Raw genomic sequence first — 17,001 nt, forward strand, 5'->3', positions numbered from 1 at the left:
AAGTATGCAATTTATATCATGCAACGAGGTAATAACATATTGGTAGACGCGTAAATGGATTTATAACAATGACAAAATTACTTTAGCGTATAAGGTTTTGTTAGCTCTAAGTAATAAACATAATAGCAGTCCACGAGAATTCTATGTTCCCTTATTGGGGCTTCTAAACGGGCCATGTTTTTCTGCAATTGATGGCTGCACTATTGGCAATTAATTGTCCGGCCATCACAAAAATGTTTTAATGCAGATGATGGCCGAGCAATCTATGGCCGGGCCATGTGTTGCAATATGTCAGCAATAGTATGGCCCATGATGCAGACTCCTAAACGGGCCACACATACCGGCAACAATGGCTGATGAAATCACACTTATCGCAGCAGCTTATATTAATTTTAAAAGAACAGAAAAAGAAGAGATTGAGGATTCGACCTTATTTAAATAGGCGTGAAACTGTAGACAATTTGAGTCTAGCAGTAATAAGCCTTGATAATAAATTATTCAAGAACTTGGCTAGAATTTCAAAAGGCGACTTTGACTTTCTCTTAAACAAAATTGGACCAAAAATAAAAAGAAATGATATAAACATGAGAACAGCAATACCTGTTTCATCGCCATCACGAGATTTGCGATAACTCTACGGTTTTTGGCAACAGGAGATTCATTTAAAAGTTTTATGTACCTGTTCCGAGTGTTAGATTTCAACTTTTATACAAGAGGTGTGTACAGCTATTATAGAAGGATTAAAATAATACATCAAGGTAAGTTAACATAGGTTTATTAAATATGTTACGCATAGGTAGTAACTATTATGTACTTTTTAAATTAAATAATAATAGGTATCTAGTAGCAGCATATTCGTTTTTATTTTCGCCAGCATCGCGTATAATATTTTGAGCCTTTCTGATTCTACGACTTCACGTGGGTCAGCACTGATGTCAGTATGTAGCTTCAGTCGCCTGTGAATGCATAAAATTTTTAGTATATCTTTAAGCCTTTCAGATGCCGTCAGGAGTAACAGAATGGAAACAAGTTGCAAAAGATTTCGAGGGAAGAAGTTCAATTTATCAATCGATATGATACATACGTAATACAGAGATATGTACATTTATAATGACTAAAATATTTTATTAAAGATACTTACGTTAGAAGTTTTCATTTTCACTATGTAATCCTATATTCGTGGTATTTTGAGTAAAGAGAAACGATATCGCATCTTAAGCAAACCACTTTACTGTTTTACCGCCAGCACTACCACTTTTCTTCTTTTTCTCCTCATTATTTGCGTAAGTTCTTAGGCTTCTGAATTTTTTGTAAGCCTCGTTACTTGTTATGCCAAACTTTTCAGCGATTTCATTCCATGCATCTTTTTTAGAATTTCTATCTTTGTATGAGCCGGTTTTTATATCCCACAACTCGGGGTGCAAATGTATTTCTTCAATAAAATCAGTAATTGTCTTGTTAGACCAGTAACCATTTTTACGTAGTTGTCAAAATGCAGCTGATCGCAAAACACAGAATATAGCAACAGGCACACTTCACTCATAGCAAACTTCATGTCGCGTAGAAAAGGATACACTATGCCATAACAAAGAGAGTGACTGAAACAACAATAGAACTGGCTGTGCAATATTGCAGTTGAATTCGATAGTCTAGCGATCGTTCGGCAACCCATCGGGGCCATATCGGCCATAAGTGGCTACACAAAACATGTTTGGCTATATGGCCGGGACATTACTGCAACATTGCATAGTGTGGCTGACATTGTTTGCAATGTTGCCGGGCCATGTGTTGCAGCCATCAATTGCAGCAAAACATGGCCCGTTTAGAAGCGCCATATAATAAATGCCGGATGATGGCCTATTTCATTTCCGGTTTACTTTAATTGTACCCGTGGTGACAGGCGATAACGGATTTAGGGGTATTTAGAAATATTCTAAGGCTGCGTTACTTGCTATAAATTATAGAACAGTGTGGAAGTCTTAAAGTACTATTAACCGTCTAAAATAAAGAGTAATGATGTTTTTTTTTGTCCTATAAATACCGTAAGTGTATATTTATATTATTATATTTCGACTTATTATGAATCATGATACGATTACCATTTGTGCTTTTTTTTAATACGGACTAGAGAAAATGTTGGATTCGGTAGATTACAAAATATCTGACAGAATACAACTAAAAAATCGTTAATAAATATGTACTGGGTTGACTATGTATGACAAGGATGAGAAGGATGAAAATAACTTAAGTATTTATCGTTAAAGACGATAAATACTTAAGTTATACAACAACAATTAATTTATATTCTTATAGAAACGCTCAAGGACAAAATATATATATTCACTCGTCTTAAAAGTCTGTTTCTTCTTTTCTTAGTGTCCTGTATTTATGTTGCCACATACATCAAAATCTTATAGACACAATATTGTATGTACATTTTTAGTGTGCAACACATATTTAGGTTTTTTTCTAAAGTACTTATTGTTGTTCATAATAACGAAATTAATTTTGTGAACTATTTTGAAACCCCTGACCAAAACATTAAAGCAATGTTCATTCATTAGTTTTACGGCAATAATCTGCGTTTTATTTAAGGAGCCAGGAACAATATGCTTTTCTAGGATTGCGTCACGGCTGAGTACTCCTTTCAGGCTTTTTCGTTAGCGCAAAGCTATCGGGCGCAACAAGGGAACTGTTTTCCTACCATTACGTGTATTTTTTGTAACATTCTGTTATTGTTTCATTCACGACAGCTTTCACAAAGGCCATTTACATTATGTGGTTGGTTTTACGTTAAAATTTCATACGAATTACATGATTATCAGTTGCATATGGTTTTATGCTTTTGTTGTAGTTTTGTGGATGCATATAGAGTTTCGTAGATAAAATTTATTCGATATATCATTTAGGATATAAAAATTATAAAGTTTATTCGTAACAATTTTTCATCGAAATGTATGCATATTTTCGTATAACAAATTTTATTAATATCTAATGAAATAAATTTGACAAATCGGGATAAATAAATAAAACCACAATCGTCTTAAATATATTATATAAAAGTACGAATTAAAGAAAATTAAATTATTAAAAAAAATTAGACGTTCTCCGTGTCCAAAGCAGTCGTAGTTACAAATATTCTATTAAGAAAATAAACTTATAAAAATTAACCGATCTACATTGCCATATTTACACCCGTAAGTATGAAAGCAGATCTTAAACGCAGAAATCAATGTACACGCTTGATAAAACATGTCGTGAGCAATGTTTGAAACGTTGCTTTTATCGACAATGATAAGCTGATACGCGATTCCGTTCAATTGTAAAAAGATAACATTATTATACCGTATATGGTCCTTATTTTTATATCCGATTTCAATTACATTTTCATCAAACATTCAATTTTTATATACTGTATTGGAGGCATGTGTTTTATATTTTTTTAATTAATTGAGTGACAGGTAAAGCTGGGCTGTTTAAAGCTCCGCAAATATAAATTGCGTTAACCATTGTTAAAACCGATTTAATTGTTTCACAAAATGAGGCTGACGTTCGTTAATTTCTGTAATTAATGCATCACCGTAAGACATTGTTATCTGTCAAATTGTTATGAGTTATGTCAAATTGATGTGACTAAAATTGTGTTTTGTCTAAACGTCAAATTATAAATATGTCAAGTACAATACAATTACGTTTACAGAGAGAAAACTCAGCTGTATTGTTTGTTCTATATACACTTTTCCTTTTGTTACTTTAGTTTGTCTGAACTTCAATATTTCCAGCGCTGTCAGTATGCACATTGACAACAAGTTGTACTGAACTCATGCCAATTCCGACTCCTGCCACGAGATCCATGGGTACCTCTAGCCCTCTTGTTTCTCCAGAAACACTATAGGCTGATGTAGATACAAGGTTAATTGGTGCAGCGGCAATGCCACTTAAAAGTATTACTAGTAAAACTGGCGCCAACACGCCACCACCTCTCCTGAAAATTTAAATATTTGTGTACTATGTGAAAAGTGATGAAAAATTTCTTATTTCTTAAGATATTATTTGCCTTTATGTAAAAAATGAAAAAAAAAAACAATATTTGTAATGCACTGATCGTACCTGTACATAACGTTGAGCTAGCTAAGTAGTTTTGAAAAAATAATCCCCCCATGTCCTATAACAGGACTTAGAAAAATCGCAGTCAACAAAAACAAAATGTACGTCATTTTATACAATTTTTCAACGTAACACTTTTTGTAATTTTTTTTTAATATTGACAAACAATTTAAGGACTTATTTATATATTTATTATAATATATAAAATATATTCTAGCGATACTGTTCAAAATAAACAATAATCTAATAAATTATACAAAAGAATTAAAATAACAAACTATATTAATAACATTAATTTTATCAAATAAAAATTGAAATTAAAGTAAATTTAAATCATCTTCCTTAAAAATCCTGGCTACTTCACTAGTTCTGTAGGTATTTAGTATATGCTGCGATCTTTATTTATACAATTAAAATAAACTTTACTTACATGGCTGCTTGCGCATAGGCAGGACGTTTTTGGCACACCTATCTACTACGTGTAGAGATCTGTTCGCAATTGAGACCTGTTATCTTGTTTCCAAAGACATCAGGCATCGTTAGGGCGAGACTAAACGGTCGACGGAATTACTGCAATTGTCGCATCGAGACGTAGCTAATATCTGTAATAATTGTTTACTGTAAATGCTTTTACGAGTAGTATAATCTCTCATAGGTTAGAATTATAATTATGTATCTTACCTGTGCAATTCAGCTACGATATCTGTCAATAACCTACGCACTTAATGTTGAAGGAAAGCTGCTAAAGACGGTGATACAACTTTCGCTCGCTTGGGACTACGGAGAACATATTAATTTACAAAATTACGTATTAATCTAAAAAAAAAGACTATGCGTGCAACTAGAATTTTAAATCTACTTGGTTCAAATTAAAGACTTGATTAAATTACTGACTTGGTAAATAATTAACTGGAACGATGGCAATATTGTATGCCTGTTGAAATTAATTACAATATTATTATATTAGTTGCACGTTTACTTTGGCCTTATTCGCACAGTTTGTCATGACACTCTTAAATATGTATCAAGAAAGGCAGATAGCTAATCTTACTAGAAACGAGAAAGAAATGCGATAAAGATATGTCATAATCTATAACATAACAAGCGGAACCCGACAGACATTTTCGTGCATGATCTACCAAGCGATTAGGATATTAAAAAAGTATGAAATTAACGACTGCAGCATAATTACCAGGCTGATTAGTAAATCTAAACCTTCCAGCGTTCCACCCAAACGCATACAAAAAATCATTTACATCAGGCCAGTCGTTAAAGAGGAGTTTTATTGAAATATATACACATATATATAAGGTATCTTTTCTTTTATGTTAGATGAAACGCACAAAGTGTGCAAATTTGATTGAAATCGGTTAAGTAGTTTAGGAGTCCATAGCCGACAAACAACGAGACACGTAAAATAGAATTGGAAAACAAAACTCATGAATACGTTAAACGAAAAGGATTCTTTTAAGGATATGAGATTATTATCATTTAATTGAATATATTATTTAATTTGGTTCATTAGTGTCAATGAAATAAAATAAGGTGCATCTATAATATGTTCTTATAGTAAATATTTAAATAAGCCGATGCAGCACCAAACTAGTTGTCGGCTCGATTTTGTTAACGTTGTACGTTTCGTATTAGGTAAATGAAATCCCAAATTTACATAAGACGAATGGTTGCTATAAATCGAACTTTGATACATTCGAGGCAACTTTCTGCTGACTATAAGGCTCTAGTCGTAAGGAAATTGCCCGTTCTTCATTCCGACTCTGAGAAATGTCATTTGAAAGTAACACGAGAATCAAATAAAACTTATGGGCCCCTTATTGAGATCACCTTGGAGCATTATTCAAAACTCGGAATGAATCCAATTTCAATTGGATAAAGAATTTCTGTTCAAATTCCAATGCATTCTAAATTTAAATTTCATGCAATAATAAAATATATGAAATATATACATTAGTTACTTTAAAATCTTGTAATAGTCCCAGGGCTTTTTAAAGAATATCCATTTCCAACAAAATAATAGTCTTGTTATTGTAAGTACTAGTTCATGTCTTTTATTTGCAGATTATATGGACTCCCTCTGCAAGGACCACTTCCTGCAGCGGCAGTATCGGAAACTCGATGGTGGCGTGCTGTGGTCCCGCAACGAGAGGAACCTGGACTGCACTGTCACCTTCCAGACGCACAGCATCCTGCAGCGGTTTATGCTGCACTTTGAGCTGCTGCAGCTCGACTGCAATGATCACCTCTATGTCTACGATGGCGCTCACGCGACTGCACCTCCTAAGGTATCACACTATCTATGATAAGTTTTTATTTAGGAATTCGATATTTATTGCATCTCCTATGTATTTTGTTAAGGAATATTTTATATGCAAAATACATTCGCTGTACAAAAAAATAAAAACAAAAAAAAAATGGAAATAAACTACAATTTTATTACAAGTATTTAATAAACTCGACTTTATGTAGGTATACATCGATCAAAAACAATAACACAAAAAATGACTTTAAGTCCGACATTACTATTAATTTGCTATTAGTGATCTATAATCTTATTTATTAGCTTTTTTACTCAAAAGTTGACTTTAAGAGCGTACAGCACATTTAATGTCACAATTTAATTTAAGACAATTCATTCACTCAGCATTTGTTCAATAACATTTCCCAATCACATATCACTTTTACCGATATGATATCCAATTTGGAGGCATTCCAAGACGCAAGCAATTACCCTGGAGATGGGGATTACTCCGCCTGCTCCCGACTACAGATCCTCTAATTTATTAAGGATTCTTGATGCTAATGAGAATAGATCTCTATTCAATTGTTCTATTGTCTTTTAATTAAAATCGATTTCAGATAAATTAATTTGAATTCTCACGTGCCTCTTGATTCATAACTCACTTATTCATAGAGTTATAACTTCATATTATTGCCATATATTGCGATTGTTGTTACAAATGGAATAAGGATTTTAATTACCCTCTGGCATTGAGAGTGTCCATGGGCGGCGGTATCACTTAACATCAGGTGAGACTCCTGCCGGTTTGCCCCTGTTCTAAAAAAAAAACAAGAAGAAAAGACTTTCATCAATTTAACTATAACTCGTAGGAGTTTGAATAAGTTTTAGTATGAGACTTAAATTAAGAAGACAAAATGTCTTATTAATTTATTTGCATAAATTAGAAGTATACAAAGTACAAAGAAAGATATATAAATAAATATCCAACATTCAGAACATTTAAGTTGTTCCTTCGAATTATTAAATATATTCAAAAATCGCTGAAGAAAACCCGTTTCTTTCCTTTCTCTGTATGTTAACGTTAAATGTTTGCTATAGAGAATGTAATTGTATGTTTAGGATAACGAAAAATAAACACGGTAAAGTAGGAATAAGCGACAAACCCTCGTCCCGACAATACTTGAGAACATTCTTCGTCCATTGTTGGCCGAACTTAGATTTGAATTTAAAATTGGCAAAGTTGCGTCTCAGCCTTGTTAATTATTTAGTTTGCGAGACACCTGCCGTCCGCTGATGCTCATTAACATTCCCACTGAGAATACTTGACATTAAGTTATTCTTTGTACTTTTCGAATTTTCAAGGAGTTTAATTGTTTAATTCTTTCAAGTACTAGTAAAGTACTTACACATAGTGACATAAAAAAACGTGTGGAGCATGACGTACAGACTCGAGCGGTAAGGCACGTTCGGCTCTATTCATCGGAAGCCCACAACGTTTATGGCGAGAGAACGTTGCGGTATTTGCTACCGCGGCTAATAAATAGTCTACCCAATCACATAACACATAGCCTAACACTAACCAACATAAATTATAATTAAAAAACTACTTTAACATGCATTTGTCGCGCTCCTAAACAAGACTGCTATGGTTACATTGATACAAACCACAGCGGTTTTCTAATGTAACATATTGTAATATACTATATTATTTTGTAAGATAAAGAGAAAAAAAAACCTAGTTAATGAGAAAAGGTCATAATTGCTCATAAGTTGCATTGATGTCGTGTTTGCGTACGTGCGTAGGCAAAAATATCGGAATGTACCATTCATAGCGGTGGAGCGCGGAGTAATATCGGTCGTCATTGAAGTTGTACAACTGACCCTCTTCAACGTGTGTATTAAATCCTCTTTAATTTTCTATTCAACCGCTTGTCAGCGATTTGTCGGGAAGTTTTAAGTATGAATTTGAATTCTTTATGCGATGGTAAAGCTCCGGTGTTCACAGAAATAAATTGCGGGCTTCGCTTTAATGGGACATTTTTCATCATTCTTTCGTTTAAGAGGTTTTTTAAATAGAACGCTTTTTAAATGGACTGTGGATTATTTATAAATTGTGAAATGACGATTTCGTTAATGAATCGGAATTAAGGCAACAGATTTAAAATTATAATTGGAATACGCGAACTATATTGGATTCTTTACTGAAATGGTTGTATCAAATATAGGACTAGCATAATTATTAACGCTAATAGCATATAAAATTCCGTTTCAATTTACTACATATATATACAGAATAAATCTGTCTTAATAGTTACGGCAGTATTTATTATTTATTTATTTATTAACACTTCGTTGCATTACATAAAAGAAAAAATATATATATTAAACATAATTTAATAAAAAGCAACTGGCGGCCTTATCGCTTTCGAGATCTTTCTTCCAGACAACCACTGTGAGTAAAGGAAAACAAACATGGATTAAATTACATAAGGTAGGCAAGAAATGAAAAAATACATATTACAAATACAATAAGAAGGAAAAAACATACTTAACAGAAACAAAAAAAATTAAAATAAACTAAACTGATATAGGATACATAAAAAAAATAGTAAAAAGTTCACATGAATCATGATAATCTAATTCAAGATAAGTCAGAGCATGAAAATATAAATCTGTCATCTGTCAAATGTAATTTAATATTGATTGATATAATAAAATTTAATGCGCAAAACAGAGTCAAAGATTCAGGATTATTCCAATTATGCTCATAATTACAGATTGGTACCGCTCGTTTGCGATATGTTAATTTGACAGTGAAAATGTAAGAAAGTTTGTTCGCGAAAACTTAAATCCATTACTTGTAAGGCACTCGAATGGAAATTGTTACTTCAAATTGGCTACCGCTCGGCGGATGGCGTTTCTCTATCGGGTTTGCTCAGCCATTTTGGGATACTTCAATGGATCATTATTTTCTTTTATTAAGTAAATTCTGAAGATGCGAAAATTTCATTTTTGTAATATTTACCAGTGTCTGTTGTAATTAATTATACTTTAAGGCACATTTTTTACTCTCGGTAATTTGACAGAATCGTTTATTGAAGACAGTTAAATGTTTAATGTTCTTTACTGCGTTTCGTTAGTACGTTAGCAAACGCGTTTAAATACAATTTTCGACCGGTAAACGATATACAAAATTATTACAATGCTTGTGAATTGTTAATCTAAATTTTGAAGAAATTCTTTTGTTATTATAGCACTGAAAAACGCAATGACCTTATAGGTATCTACTTTTAAATATGTCTATATTTTTAAATAAACGCACATATATTATACTAACCATATTTTAACTATTATTGAATTACTACAAATTATAATAAAAAAATGATAATAATATTATAATATAGAAGAACCTATGGCGTTACATTATGTTAAATAGTTTGTTTTGTCTAATCTTAAATCTCTTCGTGTATGTCATGTTAGCCTATAAGTGCTTGTCACATTTAAAAATGTATTTAGTGATTTTTTTTGATGTTACAGTGAGCCAAGCGTTGGCAAGCTTTTAATCAATAAAATAAAATGTATTAAATTAAAGCTTCTTAGTAGAATTAAAAATGCTGCCGCGTGCCATATATTTCCCCAGAGAATACTTTCTCAAGTCATTTAGGAAATTTAAAAATTCGTAGAATTTTATCATATTTAATTCTAGTAGAATTGTATTTTCATTATAAAATGTGTCACTTTCGTAAATAAAGTTTAGTGTTTTTACGTGTGAAAGTAAGATTTTTTTAGAATTTTCTTTTAATTCAATTATTGTTAGATAAATCAACACTGAACAAAATCTATCTTAGCATTTACGATCGTATTTTTGTTTTATTTGTGTTTCATAGCATATTTTTTAAATTATTTAGTTACTCCTATTTCGACTTATCACGTAACAAACCTCTTCTTCCTCCACGAAGTCAGCAAAGTTCACGCGAAAAATTCAAAAGGAAATGAAAGTATTAAAGTGTTTATTACCGAAACAGATGCTGGAACAAAGCAAAATGTTTCAAAGAAGTATTTCAACAGCTCTATTCAGAACGATGGATGGGAATTAAGCAAATGGCAGCCACTTTAAATTCAGTCGGCGTACACTTTACATCATGAAACTTATAAGACTTCAAGACACGCGCAATGCCTTAAATTGACTGGACCAAAATTTTACACAAACGATATTTAAAATAAGGGGATTTTAAATTAAAAATCACTTGCCGTTATGGGATTTATTTTCTACTTTTCTATTGTTTCATAATAAGTATTAGGAACTGTTGCAAAGGCTACGTTCAATAAGTCAAAAATAATTTATTCATATAGGTAACATAATGTGCACTTATGAACGTCAAAAAAAAGAAATATTCATTAAATGATTCTAATTTTACATTTACTGCCAGTTCTCAAATCAAGGGCGTAGAACGGAAGAGGGAGAACTGGCAATAAACTTTCCGCCACTCTTTTTAATCGCCAAGTTTTTTTTACATAATGTTTGTAAGGAGCTGAAACCATTACACCATTTTCCATATGACATCTTGAGTAATAAAGTGAAAAATCATTAAAACGCTAATTTAAGGAAGGTATTAGAAAATATCCGGTATATTACCTACTTTAGAAAAGAGAGCTAAGAAGATACTAGGATAATACCTTTATGAGACGACCCCTTAAAATCCAATAAATATACGACAAAGAACCTTCATTATCGGATAATGGAGCTTACGCTTCTATAAAGGTGTGAAATAATTCCAAGTCGAATTCCAAAGTAAAGAATAAGAACCCTGTGAAGGAATTTTAATATACCGTAGACTTAATAAAACGTCCGGAGAGCGGGTATAGAATGCAAAATTTTGTTGCAAGAGACTCTTTTGATGCACGGCGTTAGACAAGGAGGTCCCGAGGGGGGCTAAATCCGGGGCGGTCACGTCTTCCCGATAGCTCTCCCTGAAATATGACAGCGATATAATGCGGCCATCGTTCACTAAGCCCCACTCGATGAAGAAAATATTGCGGGAACCTTCAGTTTTATGAAGTGTAATAAAGACGAGTTAATTTTGAAGGGATTTCGCCGGTGAAATTGACCAATAGACTTTTATGTCTTTGAATCGATGTTTCATTTTATGCCGGATATGACGAAATGGGCTAGTTTTAATTTAGTTAAAAAGTAAGTTTTTGTTTTCGGAATTACCAGATATATTCGTTTAGTAGTATTTTTTAGACAACATTTTGATTGTATTATATTATTTATTCAATGTATATTTCTTTTTTGACGTTCATAAGTGGACATTATGTTATCTATATGAATAAATGTTTTTTTGTTATTTTTGATTAAATAAGTCGCATTTTCAATGTTACTTGGAATGTATTGTTTGTTGATTTTAATGAGTTACGACATTTTTTTTAAAGCTGTGATAAAGTGAACTAGATTAATATTGTCTATAACAGTTTTATAAGAATAATATAATGTTAGGGAGATCGGGTGGGAGGATGAAATTATTTGCTGGTTTCAAATATAAACACTACTTTTTCATTAATTCAAGACGAATATCTTAATCAAAGGTATTTTTCAGTTTGTAATTAAAGCCATATTGTATTTCAGGCAGACCTGTCCTGTCGCAACACGAAGCAGCAGGTGGGCGCGCTGTTCACACGCAGCAACTTTGTCACCCTCAAGTACGTGACCGACAACTGGGGCACCGATGCCAACGGGTTCAAACTGGTTATCACCTCCGTCAAAGACCCTAGTAAGTATATTTGCCTAATGTCTTGTCTTTCAGTTGAATTGTAATTATCAAAGAATGTGTCGCTATTTAATTGAAATCGAAGGTCATAGCTTTGTCTTTTTTAGTCGATACCAACTCCGGGTAAATAAATACAGATAATACAACATTTTCTACAGTTTCAAAACTTTTTTGACATTCAACACCTTTTGTCTTCAGTCACCGTGACCACGCACGCTGTAAAGCACGCAAACGTCGCACGCATATAAATTTAAAATTATGTTTAAATAATTATAAGTACATAACTTCAATCCGTTATAAGTGTTTTTCTTTAAATCGAAGGTCATCAAAAAGACGATTGCTAGTAGCGACGATAATTAATAATTAATATTTGTAAATAATCCGTTTTTCAATTTTATAACAAGTCCAAGCAGATAAAAGCTTTTCATTACTTGTGTAAATACCACTTACTTATATAGGGTTCGAACACAGAAAATCGTTTCCATTTATAGGTTTATTAATTAAACATACAAATTAAAATTTGTTATACCACGCGTGATACATATTCAAAGTAAACAATATTTCGACTGAAAATTCTGCAGACAGGATTTCTATTAACATTTATTTTTTAAATTGAGCGGTCTCTAGAGCGATTCCGATTCGAATTCGTTAATATTATTGTAGGGTATTAAATATGTTATGAATTAGATAAGTTGGTTAAAAATGAGTTGGCCAGTTTATTATCCAAATAACTTTATTTATTCCGCCAGCCTCTTTCAATCACAGCTCCATCCTGACAGCATGCTGTTGTTAACAACCCCAGCACTGTAATATTTGGATCGTGGTTTCTTTAAAAAAAACAGACACTACACAGTTTCATATGGCTTCATTTAAGCGGCGATTAAGAGGCATTTCCTGTACTGGCGTGCTCTCCAACACAAACAGTATAAAGAATTTTGATTTATGACGTCCTTACACTTTTATTAATTTATGCCCTGATCGAACATATTTGTGGTTTTATGTTAGCTATTTTTTAAATCCTTCTTTTCGTAACATCTGGTCACACTTGTGATACATCTCCTAATTGTTCGCCTTTTTATAGCCCGTGTGATTCGTTACTTTAGTTGTTTGGAGATATGTCGTATGAAATGTCAAAAATATATACATAATACAAGTGATAGACATCTATTGGGTAATATTGGATTCTTTCCGTCAACCCTCCTCCGTTAGGTATTCAAATGCCTTGAACTCGTACACCAAACATTTCTTTTATTATGTTTTATTTATTTTCCATTACTGTCTTTTCTTCCGCTTGAAAAGATCTCTATAGGAAAATATAACATAATAAATTATTTATATAAAAGTTTATGGTAGAGAAATAATTAAATAATTTATTAATTAAATAAAATATGATTGTTAATTGTGGTTCATCAATTAATGAAAAGAGAATGGCTTTCGTTAAGTTTTAAGTCCCTATAATGTAAAAATTTGTAAACAAGTGTTCAATATATGAGGAACATTAGTTTTAACAAGATGTATGACAAGTTTCTCTCATTAGATTCCGTTCGTCTTCTTAACGCCAACTCCACGAAAGGCTGGCGATCATCATGGCTTTACTTTAATATTCGATGCCACGCTTCTAAGCAATGACTTGGTGCTTTGGCCAAACCATTGTCTAAGGTTTTTAACCAAGAAGTGCGTCTGTTACCAGGTCCTTCTGCCTGCATTATATTCCCTAGTTACAATTTTTATCATTAGGTATTGCTGCATTATTAAATTGCCAAGCATAAAATAAACTCCATAATAAACAGATTTTAAACCAAAAGCGAATGTGTAAGGACACTCGGCGCATGGCGTTTCATCAAAATGGAAAACGAGAATAAATTGCGCTTATTCTGCGAAAATTTAAGCCTTTGTTACCCCATTTTGAATATGTTACAGGGGATGTTAGAGGGTGAATAAGTATTTACTCGGGCGACGTGTTTTATAAGTCTGGATCGTTTGCGTCAGCGTTGTAATGATTAAATTTCATTGAATTTAATGAGTAGTTTCAATTCGTATAAACTAGTACAGGGATAATTCAAATTAAATGATTTATCTAAACTTTATAACACTTTGTGTTGACATAAGGGTTAAATTTTATTTCCGTATGAATTGAAACAAGATTTTATATGTATAATCCTTAGGAAAAAAATGTAAAAGTTGCGAATGGGCTGGTCTAACAAGGTCTAACTTGGTCAGGTCGACTCTCAAAGTTCGCATGTGTTGTCAAGCATAAAGAGGTATAATATGGTCAAATAATTCCACGTGAAGGTGATGCTCGATACGTGCCGTAATCAAGTAAATAATGTGTTATAAAAAATTGAAACACAACTCAAAACTGTCCTTTTTCAAACATAGCACCATTTTTCCGCCTGGCTGCGTGGAAAAGTAGTGTGAAAGGATATTGAAAGTTCGTGCGACTTAGAATCTTGCGGAATATAATAATATTATTTTCTTTGTGAACTTTTGGCGTGCTGCTTTTTGTTTTTAGCCTCTTGATATTCAAGTTTCTCTTCAAAGATAATGGCTGAGAAATTCTTCGCTATTATGTTATAAGTGAATCTTCTAACGATCAGTCAAAAGCGTTGAGATCAGAGGGTAAAAATCTTATTCAGCAGTTATATATCTCTAGTTGGTGGCTACGACTTCGTTCGTAATAACGAACCTTAATTGGAAAAATTTCACAAATTTTTCAGTTTTTTTGGTGTATTTTTCATCCCTACGTTATTAAGTATAACATGAGCGTGCTTCAAATAAAACATAGATTTTTTATTATTATTTAATGTTGTACCTACTACCGTTCCATTCTACTATGCAATTATTTTAGGCAATCGCCTCACAAATCTTAATTATATTACTAAATGACACACGATTATTATCGATTCAGTATAAATTTAATATTTACATTCAACCTCTTGCTATTGGAAGTCTGGAAGCTTCTATATGGCCACGAATCTTTCAAAAAAACAATGCTTAAAAATGTCATTAATTAATCGAATTACCAGACTATACATATTCTGGCAATTCGTTTAATTAATGTCATTTATCCTCTTATGGTTATTTCTTTGCCCGTAGGGAATCTAATATTATGAACAAAGGCGTTATTAATATAACCTCAAAAACTCCGAAAAATATTTAATAATTAGAACCCTCCGTTCCAGTTATTTCACGTCACTGATCAACGATAATTTGGCGCATAATTAGAAATTAACTCTTAAGCATATATCACAGTTTTCGTCACATGGAAAACCTTGCTCATATAAAATGAATTTAATTTTAATTGATACAGCTTGAACATTATATACCTACAAGTATTATGTAAGCAATTTATATTATATAATATCATAACTCGTCGTTTTGAATACTTTACAGCAGTATTTTGCGAGTGAATGCAGCATTAGATGACGACATCTTCAACAGGCATGTCGAAATATACATTTTAATAAATTACTATTACATTTATCAAAAAAGTTTCCTTAAATATATTTTATTATTTTATTTTCTCGCATAACGAAATATTATATTAGCCAGCTGTATATTGCGTAAAATAATATTAAAATAAGAATGTGGTATTTCAATGGTGCGTTGAAACTACTTTTAGAATTGTAAAGGGGTGTACCATGTAACAATGACACTTCATTTAGTAACGTCTGCAAACTCCCTGTTTCCTACTGAAAGGCCTAAGATCAAAAGATTTGTGAGAGAGACCCCACTTCACAGCTTTCTGACCGTGCTTCACGGGGGCTTATTCTTTGTAAGCTTTATGTACATATATACAGATAATATACGTTTCTCATTAAAGAAATATTTTAATTAAATTAAAAAATATTTAAAAGATATTGTTGTTCAAATTAATTTGTGCAATTATAATAAAAACAGTGTATGGCCCATAATACCGCAAAGGATTATAATTAATAATGGGTAGAGCCTTTTTATATCGCATTTTGACGTGACAACGTCTTATAATTCGATGCAGCCGGCTGCACGCACGAAAAAATATGACTCATGCAGCGTTACCTCGCGGCACGTCGTTACACCTGATGCGTTCCAGTTAAAGCTTGAAGTGCAAGCGTATTTATGCGTACAAATAAATGTAACTTGATATACCTCCTTCTCTATATCTATTTTTCTCTATATCCATACAAAATGTCTATCAGACAAATAAAATTAAAATTTTCTTTCGAAAAATAGAAGCATTCCATCAGTATTTTCTTATGACGTTGTCACGTTCAACTATCGTCAGTAAACCGACTTTACGATAATTGATTTTTTTTTAATATAAAATTAAAGCATTTACCACATAGTAACTACAGTAACTACAACGCTAGTTAAGCGTGAGAGGTATAATGATCTTTGCCAAGTTGTGTAATTAATTGTTGTGAGTACGGTAAAGAAAATATCATGGGAAAAATTGCCATAACAAAGGTTTAACTGTAGCTTGAACCATAATTCTCTCGAAACGAGACGATAGTTAAAATAAAATATTTGAGTATTTTTTAGAAAACAGTAAAAAAGAGGAGATTATAATTTTTGGTGCAAAAAATTTACGCTTTGATGACTTATTGATTCAAATGTCTGGCGAATCGTTTGATGGATCACGTCGCGCCCATTGTACTGCCTTTATGCATCGATGCCTCTTAATTTTGTCATCGGTCTGTCATTTACCATATTCTGTGTAGGATTTTGCTTTTAAAACTTTTGTTTATTTCTATCTAAAAAAAGTCTAAGAGTTAAAATGTGTTTGGATTTACAGTGTATGAAGTAAACGGCAAACACATTTCTGCTTCCGTTTTATTCATAACTTTTTTCACAAGCCTTATAATAAGAGTCCAATGGCCCAGATAGAAG

At 32.3% G+C, this 17,001-nt stretch overlaps 1 protein-coding gene and 2 long non-coding RNA genes across 5 annotated transcripts in view; 2 read left to right on the top strand and 1 right to left on the bottom strand.

Moving 5' to 3' along the window:
• LOC111004473 overlaps positions 1-17,001 on the top strand; it is a 46,870-nt gene that overhangs the window by 25,776 nt on the left and 4,093 nt on the right. For all 3 annotated transcript variants that reach the window (XM_045629870.1, XM_045629869.1, XM_045629871.1), the window contains exons 2-3: positions 6,184-6,407; positions 11,991-12,135. In XM_045629870.1, the coding sequence (XP_045485826.1) occupies positions 6,184-6,407; positions 11,991-12,135 (369 nt within the window). The remainder of the gene's footprint in view (positions 1-6,183; positions 6,408-11,990; positions 12,136-17,001) is intronic.
• Positions 587-1,148, top strand: LOC123689517. Its single transcript, XR_006750469.1, has 2 exons — positions 587-758; positions 1,000-1,148. It is a non-coding gene; the product is annotated as an uncharacterized LOC123689517 (long non-coding RNA).
• Positions 3,041-4,678, bottom strand: LOC111004487. Its single transcript, XR_002600611.2, has 2 exons — positions 4,538-4,678; positions 3,041-3,985 (listed from the first exon to the last, which is right to left on the bottom strand). It is a non-coding gene; the product is annotated as an uncharacterized LOC111004487 (long non-coding RNA).

This window comes from Pieris rapae, chromosome 10, assembly GCF_905147795.1.
Source record: "Pieris rapae chromosome 10, ilPieRapa1.1, whole genome shotgun sequence".
Taxonomy (NCBI): Eukaryota; Metazoa; Arthropoda; class Insecta; order Lepidoptera; family Pieridae; genus Pieris; species Pieris rapae.